General features: G+C 60.0%; 1 protein-coding gene across 1 annotated transcript; it reads right to left on the reverse strand.

The window, feature by feature from the left end:
• Nucleotides 1-7: 7 nt before the first annotated feature.
• LOC102691581 (sialidase-1-like) lies at nucleotides 8-8,994 on the reverse strand. Its single transcript, XM_069197954.1, has 6 exons — nucleotides 8,739-8,994; nucleotides 7,487-7,676; nucleotides 5,542-5,804; nucleotides 3,679-3,861; nucleotides 2,427-2,646; nucleotides 8-1,500 (listed from the first exon to the last, which is right to left on the reverse strand). Exons 1-6 carry the CDS (start codon nucleotides 8,841-8,843, stop codon nucleotides 1,283-1,285), a joined length of 1,179 nt encoding a protein of 392 aa, XP_069054055.1. The 5' UTR covers nucleotides 8,844-8,994; the 3' UTR covers nucleotides 8-1,282.
• Between the last annotated feature and the right edge of the window lie 255 nt (nucleotides 8,995-9,249).

Genomic DNA, 9,249 nt, shown 5'->3' on the forward strand with positions numbered 1-9,249 from the left:
TATCGTGTGTAGAAGAGCTCCAGACCGTTTATTATTTTCTTTCGGGCCAGTTTATGAAACACAGTACGACGATCGGTACAGAAGATCAGGTATGTCCCCCCTAGCGTTGTTTCAGACACGCGGAAGGTGGAGATGAGTTTGGAGACGCTATTGTGTGTGTGTGTTTGGGGGGTGTAAACGCGTGGTATGGCAGAAATGTCGTCCCTTTTCAAATCTCCTTCGTGTAGAATCTTCTGTGTTCCTTTTCTTGGAAGACGCATCAGCTCTTAAGCGCAGGATGCAGTTCGACGCCTCTGCCCATCGATCCGACAAAATAACTGAGCAGTGGGCCTGTGGGACACAGCGCTGTCCTCTGATTCCTTGCTCTGCGCACACACACACTACAAACTCCCCCCTGAGCTGTGAGCCTGTTGGACACAGCACAGCTGGACAGGGCATCTCTCCTCGCTACAAGTGATCCCTCTGAGAGACATCACGAGAGGCGATGACGGAACGAGGGACAAGATCACTAACAGGCCCTCGCTCCTAAACACAACATGTCTTCATTGGAATCTCCCCCAGCGATTCAGGTGTTAGTGATCTAAAGAGACTTTTCTGTAAAAACTGACCCCTCCAGGACCAGGACTGGACAGCCCTGCTTTAAAGACCCCTGGAGACTCTGCAGACACACACACACACTGACCCCTCCAGGACCAGGACTGGACAGCCCTGCTTTAAAGACCCCTGGAGACTCTGCAGACACACACACACTGACCCCTCCAGGACCAGGACTGGACAGCCCTGCTTTAAAGACCCCTGGAGACTGCAGACACACACACACTGACCCCTCCAGGAGCAGGACTGGACAGCCCTGCTTTAAAGACCCCTGGAGACTCTGCAGACACACACACTGACCCCTCCAGGACCAGGACTGGACAGCCCTGCTTTAAAGACCCCTGGAGACTCTGCAGACACGCACACACACTGACCCCTCCAGGACCAGGACTGGACAGCCCTGCTTTAAAGACCCCTGGAGACTCTGCAGACACACACACACACTGACCCCTCCAGGACCAGGACTGGACAGCCCTGCTTTAAAGACCCCTGGAGACTCTGCAGACACACACACACACTGACCCCTCCAGGACCAGGACTGGACGGCCCAGAAATCGTCGAAGGAGAGAGGTACGCAAAGCTGGTCCTAGAGATGCCAAACCTTCACCTTCTCATTAATTGGACTAATCGGATCAAATTCAGGACCAGAACCAGTCAGAATCACACACACACACACTCTCTCGCCCTGCTACAGCCCACCGTACAGGTGGATCTTGGCGATGGAGATGGACTCGTAGGCGCTCTGGTGTCCCTTCTCGTAAATGACGTAGACGTACTTCCTGTCCTCCACCGTCCTGTCCAGCGAGGTCATGGAGGAGTAGGCGCTGGGGCCGTCCCACACCCTCACCGTCTCGGGCTCCCAGGACGTGCCGTTGGTGAAGGACCAGCGTAGAGTCAGGTTGACCCCTGAGGCAGAGGAGAGAGGAGGGAGGAACAAGTGAGAGGACGGATGTCTGTCCCCATGTCCCCGTGTCTGTCCATATGTCCAAATGTCCCCGTGTCCATATGTCCACTTGTCCCCATGTCCAAATGTCCACTTGTCCCCATGTCCACTTGTCCCCATGTCCCCGTGTCCAAATGTCTGTCCACATGTCCCCGTGTCCACATGTCCACTTGTCCAAATGTCTGTCCCCATGTCCAAATGTCCACCTGTCCAAATGTCCCCGTGTCCCCATGTCCAAATGTCCCCGTGTCCACATGTCCACATGTCTGTCCAAATGTCCACATGTCCAAATGTCTGTCCCCATGTCCAAATGTCCACATGTCCACCTGTCCAAATGTCCCCGTGTCCCCATGTCCAAATGTCCACATGTCCAAATGTCTGTCCCCATGTCCAAATGTCCACATGTCCACCTGTCCAAATGTCCCCGTGTCCCCATGTCCAAATGTCCACATGTCCAAATGTCTGTCCCCATGTCCAAATGTCCACATGTCCAAATGTCTGTCCCTATGTCCAAATGTCCACTTGTCCAAATGTCTGTCCCCATGTCCAAATGTCCAAATGTCCACTTGTCCCCATGTCCCCGTGTCCAAATGTCTGTCCACATGTCCCCGTGTCCACATGTCCACTTGTCCAAATGTCTGTCCCCATGTCCACCTGTCCAAATGTCCCCGTGTCCACATGTCCAAATGTCTGTCCACATGTCCAAATGTCCCCGTGTCCACATGTCCAAATGTCCCCGTGTCCACATGTCCAAATGTCCACATGTCCGTCCACATGTCCCCGTGTCCACATATCGGGGACAAATGGACATGTGGACGGACGAGGGGACGAGGGGATGGACGCGGGGATAAGTGGACAAGTGAGTGGACACCCCCGCCCCGTGACTCACGGTCCTTCCTGTCGGCGGGGTTGACGAAGAACACCACCCCGTCCTTCTCCAGCGCCCCGGCCGCCACCGTGGGGTCCACCAGCGCCTCGTCGAAGCGCAGCGTCTCCAGGGGCAGCGTCTCACACCCGTCGCCGCTCGTCACCACCATGCGGCACTCGCAGTGGTACCGGTTCTGGTTGCGGGCGTTGACCACGACCGAGCCGTCCGGCAGCTCGAAGGGCTGGAGAGAGAGAGACAATACGCACAATACACACTGGCTGAATATCTGACCACAATAAGACACAACAAACAGAAACAGACCCTGACGAAGCACAGGCTCAGTGACCACAGCCTGGACACACACACACTGGACACAGACAGACCCGGCTGTCCAGAGAGGACAGGCTCAGAGTGACCACAGCCTGGACACAGACACTGGACACAGGCAGACCTGGCTGTCCAGAGAGGACAGGCTCAGAGTGACCACAGCCTGGACACAGACACTGGACACAGGCAGACCTGGCTGTCCGGAGAGGACAGGCTCAGAGTGACCACAGCCTGGACACACACACTGGACACAGGCAGACCTTGCTGTCCAGAGAGGACAGGCTCAGTGACCACAGCCTGGACACACACACTGGACACAGACAGACCCGGCTGTCCAGAGAGGACAGGCTCAGTGACCACAGCCTGGACACACACACTGGACACAGGCAGACCTGGCTGTCCAGAGAGGACAGGCTCAGAGTGACCACAGCCTGGACACACACACTGGACACAGGCAGACCTGGCTGTCCGGAGAGGACAGGCTCAGAGTGACCACAGCCTGGACACAGGCAGACCTGGCTGTCCAGAGAGGACAGGCTCAGAGTGACCACAGCCTGGACACAGACACTGGACACAGACAGACCCGGCTGTCCAGAGAGGACAGGCTCAGAGTGGCCACAGCCTGGACACACACACACTGGACACAGACAGACCCGGCTGTCCAGAGAGGACAGGCTCAGAGTGATCACAGCCTGGACAGAGACACTGGACACAGGCAGACCTGGCTGTCCAGAGAGGACAAACATAGTGACTACAGCCTGGACACACACACTGGACACAGGCAGACCTGGCTGTCCAGAGAGGACAGGCTCAGTGACCACAGCCTGGACACACACACTGGACACAGGCAGACCCGGCTGTCCAGAGAGGACAGGCTCAGTGCCCACAGCCTGGACGCAGACAGACCCCCCGGGGGCGGGCGGCGGGTCCGAGCCCTGGCCCTCACCTGGCACTCGTCGGGGATGAAGTCCCCCGGCCTCTTGGGCTGGCCGTAGGGGATGCTCTTCAGCGCCCCCCCGCTCCTCCAGGTGGCGCCGTGGTCGTCGCTCAGCACGCAGAAGACGCCGTCCCCGACGATGGTGCCGTGTCCACAGACCACCAGCCGGCCCCGCGCCGGGGGGAGACGCTTCTGCACCGGGGGGGGGTCGGTACAGACACTGGAGTGAGATCAACACTCCCCCTGCCTCTCTTCCAGTACAGCCCCCTGCCTCTCTCCCAGTCCAGCCCCCCGCCTCTCTTCCAGTCCAGCCCCTCTCCCCCTGCCTCTCTCCCAGTCCAGCCCCTCTCCCCCAGCCCCTCTCCCAGTCAAGCCCCCAGCCTCTCTCCCAGTCCAGCCCCTCTCCCAGTCCGGCCCCTCTCCCCCAGCCCCTCTCCCAGTCCAGCCCCCTGTCTCTTTCCCAGTCCAGCCCCCAGCCTCTCTCCCAGTCCGGCCCCCTCTCCCCCAGCCCCTCTCCCAGTCCAGCCCCCTGCCTCTCTCCCAGTCCAGCCCCTCTCCCCCTGCCTCTCTCCCAGTCCAGCCCCTCTCCCCCTGCCTCTCTCCCAGTCTAGCCCCTCTCCCCCAGCCCCTCTCCCAGTCAAGCCCCCAGCCTCTCTCCCAGTCCAGCCCCTCTCCCAGTCCAGCCCCTCTCCCCCAGCCCCTCTCCCAGTCCAGCCCCCTCTCCCCCAGCCTCTCTCCCAGTCCAGCCCCCTGTCTCTCTCCCAGTCCAGCCCCCAGCCTCTCTCCCAGTCCGGCCCCCTCTCCCCCAGCCCCTCTCCCAGTCCAGCCCCCTGCCTCTCTCCCAGTCCAGCCCCTCTCCCCCTGTCTCTCTCCCAGTCCAGCCCCCTCTCCCCCTGCCTCTCTCCCAGTCCAGCCCCCAGCCCCTCTCCCAGTCCGGCCCCTCTCCCCCTGCCTCTCTCCCAGTCCAGCCCCTCTCCCCCTGTCTCTCTCCCAGTCCAGCCCCTCTCCCCCAGCCTCTCTCCCAGTCCAGCCCCTCTCCCCCAGCCCCTCTCCCAGTCAAGCCCCTCTCCCCCTGCCTCTCTCCCAGTCCAGCCTCTCTCCCAGTCCAGCCCCTCTCCCCCAGCCCCTCTCCCAGTCCAGCCCCTCTCCCCCAGACTCTCTCCCAGTCCAGCCCCCCGCCTCTCTTCCAGTACAGCCCCTCTCCCAGTCCAGCCCCCTCTCCGCCAGACTCTCTCCCAGTCCAGCCCCTCTCTCCCAGTCCAGCCCCCCTCCCCCTACTTCTCTCCCAGTCCAGCCCCCTGCCTCTCTCCCAGTCCAGCCCCTCTCCCCCAGCCTCTCTCCCAGTCCAGCCCCTCTCCCCCAGCCTCTCTCCCAGTCCAGCCCCTCTCCCCCAGCCTCTCTCCCAGTCCGGCCCCTCTCCCCCAGCCTCTCTCCCAGTCCAGCCCCTCTCCCCCTGCCTCTCTCCCAGTCCAGCCTCTCTCCCAGTCTAGCCCCTCACCCCCTGTCTCTCTCCCAGTCCGGCCCCTTGTCTCTCTCCCAGTCCGGCCCCCTGTCTCTCTCCCAGTCCAGCCCCTCACCCCCTGTCTCTCTCCCAGTCCAGCCCCTCTCTCCCAGTCCAGCCCCCAGCCTCTCTCCCAGTCCGGCCCCCTGTCTCTCTCCCAGTCCGGCCCCTCTCCCCCTGTCTCTCTCCCAGTCCAGCCCCTCTCCCCAGCCTCTCTCCCAGTCCAGCCCCTCTCTCCTAGTCCGGCCCCTCTCCCCCTGTCTCTCTCCCAGTCCGGCCCCTCTCCCAGTCCAGCCCCTCTCTCCCAGTCCGGCCCCTCTCCCCCTGTCTCTCTCCCAGTCCGGCCCCTCTCCCAGTCCCCCCCCCCTCACCTGGATGCCGTAGCCCGGCCCGGGGGCGAAGGCCCGGACCCCCAGCTGCGCGGTGATGTTGCGCGGGCGGCTCCAGCTGAGCCCGTCGTCGCCACTGCGCACCACCATGGTGCCGGTGTCCCGGCAGCCGTTGCCGTGGAAGCACAGGGAGTAGAGCAGGAAGACCAGGCCGCGCTCGCGGTCCGCCACGGCCGCGCCCAGGTTCAGCCCGTCCGCCCGCGCCCCGTCGTCCACGATGAAGGAGGAGGGGCTCCAGGTGGCGCCTGGGGGCAGGGGGAGTATTCCAGCACCAGGAAAGAGCACCAGGGAATGACAGGGAAAGGGGAGTATTCCAGCACCAGGGAAGAGTGTTGGGAATGACAGGGAAAGAGGAGTATTCCAGCACCAGGGAAGAGTATTGGGAATGACAGGGAAAGGGGAGTATTCCAGCACGAGGGAAGAGCACCGGGAATGACAGGGAAAGAGGAGTATTCCAGCACCAGGGAAGAGTGTTGGGAATGACAGGGAAAGAGGAGTATTCCAGCACCAGGGAAGAGTGTTGGGAATGACAGGGAAAGGGGAGGATTCCAGCACCAGGGAAGAGTGTTGGGAATGACAGGGAAAGAGGAGTATTCCAGCACTAGGGAAGAGTGTTGGGAATGACAGGGAAAGAGGAGTATTCCAGCACTAGGGAAGAGTGTTGGGAATGACAGGGAAAGGGGAGGATTCCAGCACGAGGGAAGAGTGTTGGGAATGACAGGGAAAGGGGAGGATTCCAGCACGAGGGAAGAGCGTTGGGAATGACAGGGAAAGAGGAGTATTCCAGCACGAGGGAAGAGTGTTGGGAATGACAGGGAAAGAGGAGTATTCCAGCACCAGGGAAGAGTGTTGGGAATGACAGGGAAAGGGGAGGATTCCAGCACGAGGGAAGAGTGTTGGGAATGACAGGGAAAGGGGAGGATTCCAGCACGAGGGAAGAGCGTTGGGAATGACAGGGAAAGGGGAGAATTCCAGCACGAGGGAAGAGTGTTGGGAATGACAGGGAAAGGGGAGTATTCCAGCACAAGGGAAGAGTGTTGGGAATGACAGGGAAAGGGGAGGATTCCAGCACTAGGGAAGAGTGTTGGGAATGACAGGGAAAGGGGAGTATTCCAGCACTAGGGAAGAGTGTTGGGAATGACAGGGAAAGGGGAGTATTCCAGCACTAGGGAAGAGTGTTGGGAATGACAGGGAAAGAGGAGTATTCCAGCACGAGGGAAGAGCACCAGGGAATGACAGGGAAAGGGGAGTATTCCAGCACGAGGGAAGAGCAAGACGGACCAGGGGGAGGATTCCAGCACGAGGGAAGAGCAAGACGGACCAGGGGGAGGATTCCAGCACGAGGGAAGAGCAAGACGGACCGGGGGGAGGATTCCAGCACGAGGGAAGAGCAAGACGGACCGGGGGGAGGATTCCAGCACGAGGGAAGAGCAAGACGGACCGGGGGGGAGGATTCCAGCACGAGGGAAGAGCAAGACGGACCGGGGGGAGGATTCCAGCACGAGGGAAGAGCAAGACGGACCGGGGGGGAGGATTCCAGCACGAGGGAAGAGCAAGACGGACCGGGGGGAGGATTCCAGCACGAGGGAAGAGCAAGACGGACCGGGGGGAGGATTCCAGCACGAGGGAAGAGCAAGACGGACCGGGGGGAGGATTCCAGCACGAGGGAAGAGCAAGACGGACTTGGGGGAGGATTCCAGCACGAGGGAAGAGCAAGACGGACCAGGGGGGAGGATTCCAGCACGAGGGAAGAGCAAGACGGACCGGGGGGAGGATTCCAGCACGAGGGAAGAGCAAGAACCATTGACAGGGACGGGACAGGAGCTACAGAAACGCACTCACACCCCCCCGGCCCGCCATGAGGCCCGATCCACACACAACACTCATCCCACATCCGCACGGCTCCCAGCGCTCCCGGCGCCCTCACCCCGGTCCGTGGAGCGCCGCACGGCGATGAACTTGGCGCCGCTGTCGGAGGGGGAGTCCTTCCGCGCCTCGGCGAAGGCCAGCAGGCTGCCCGCGGGCGTGGAGATCACGATGGGGACGCGGTAGGTATTGACCGAGCCTGCCCCCCCGCTGACCCACAGCAGCTGCTCCTCAAACACCAGGGGGCGGACCTGAGGGGCACAGAGAGAGAGAGGGGTTCACACACACTGACTGGACACTCCAGGACATGAACACTGCACTGAGAGAGAGAGGGGTTCACACACACACACTGACTGGACACTCCAGTACATGAACACTGCACTGAGAGAGAGAGGGGTTCATACAGACACACTGACTGGACACTCCAGTACATGAACACTGCACTGAGAGAGAGAGAGGGGTTCACACAGACACACTGACTGGACACTCCAGGACATGAACACTGCACTGAGAGAGAGAGGGGTTCATACACACACACTGACTGGACACTCCAGTACATGAACACTGCACTGAGAGAGAGAGGGGTTCATACACACACACTGACTGGACACTCCAGTACATGAACACTGCACTGAGAGAGAGAGGGGTTCATACAGACACACTGACTGGACACTCCAGGACATGAACACTGCACTGAGAGAGAGAGGGGTTCATACAGACACACTGACTGGACACTCCAGTACATGAACACTGCACTGAGAGAGAGAGGGGTTCATACAGACACACTGACTGGACACTCCAGTACATGAACACTGCACTGAGAGAGAGAGAGGGGTTCATACACACACACTGACTGGACACTCCAGTACATGAACACTGCACTGAGAGAGAGAGGGGTTCATACACACACACTGACTGGACACTCCAGTACATGAACACTGCACTGAGAGAGAGAGGGGTTAATACAGACACACTGACTGGACACTCCAGGACATGAACACTGCACTGAGAGAGAGAGAGGGGTTCATACACACACACTGACTGGACACTCCAGTACATGAACACTGCACTGAGAGAGAGAGGGGTTCACACACACACACACTGACTGGACACTCCAGTACATTAACCTCGCCCCCCAAAAGAGTGTCCTAAACTCTTGTATCTGTGAATCGCAGTATTAACACGTCAGGCTACCGTTTCCCAAGCACAGTGAAGCTTCAGCTAACGCCAAGCGATCATCTTTGCGCACACATAAACAACAACAACAACAATAGCAGAAGCAAGACAATACTGCAATCATAAGTATTTTCCACCTTTCCGAGCTGGGCACAGACTGCCGGAACCAGACACAACACCAGCGCAAGTGTCCCGGGAGAAAAGCTGAGCGCTTCCCGTCTCCTGCCCACCGAAGCGTCCATCTCTCGCCGCTCGGACACGGAGGAAAACTCAGGAAATAGTTCCGTTTCAGCACTTGTCGGGGGTAGAAAACAGGACAGCGCAGCCCCTGAGGCACCAAGCGGCAGTCATATGACCGCGGCTGTCGCCTTGTGACTCCCGGGTCATGTGAGGCCGAGCAGGAAGCCGGATACGCTAAAGGCCGGCGCCGCCATTGCGGCTCAAATCGCGGAAGCCCGCCGTAGGAACTGCAGGAGACCGCAGAGCCAAGATGGCGGCCGCCCCAGGCGCAGTTTCACCGCCGGGACCAACGAATGGCGTCGACGGGAGCCGAGTGGGTTAACCAATCAACGACGGCTATGGTCACGATCTACTGGGATGCCGGCGCTCACGAGCTACTGATTTGTCTGACGTCAGACACCCCCACAA

This window comes from Lepisosteus oculatus, chromosome 14, assembly GCF_040954835.1.
Source record: "Lepisosteus oculatus isolate fLepOcu1 chromosome 14, fLepOcu1.hap2, whole genome shotgun sequence".
Classification (NCBI taxonomy): domain Eukaryota; kingdom Metazoa; phylum Chordata; class Actinopteri; order Semionotiformes; family Lepisosteidae; genus Lepisosteus; species Lepisosteus oculatus.

What these genes read in the sequence shown, in the direction of transcription:
- LOC102691581 (XM_069197954.1), bottom strand. Translation starts at nt 8,843, where the DNA reads ATGGACGCTTCGGTGGGCAGGAGACGGGAAGCGCTCAGCTTTTCTCCC. An exon ending in GCGGCGCTCCACGGACCGGG is followed by an intron (nt 5,805 to 7,486) that starts GTGAGGGCGCCG and finishes CCCTGCCCCCAG; the next exon opens with GCGCCACCTGGAGCCCCTCC. An exon ending in TCATCCCCGACGAGTGCCAG is followed by an intron (nt 2,647 to 3,678) that starts GTGAGGGCCAGG and finishes CTCTCTCTCCAG; the next exon opens with CCCTTCGAGCTGCCGGACGG.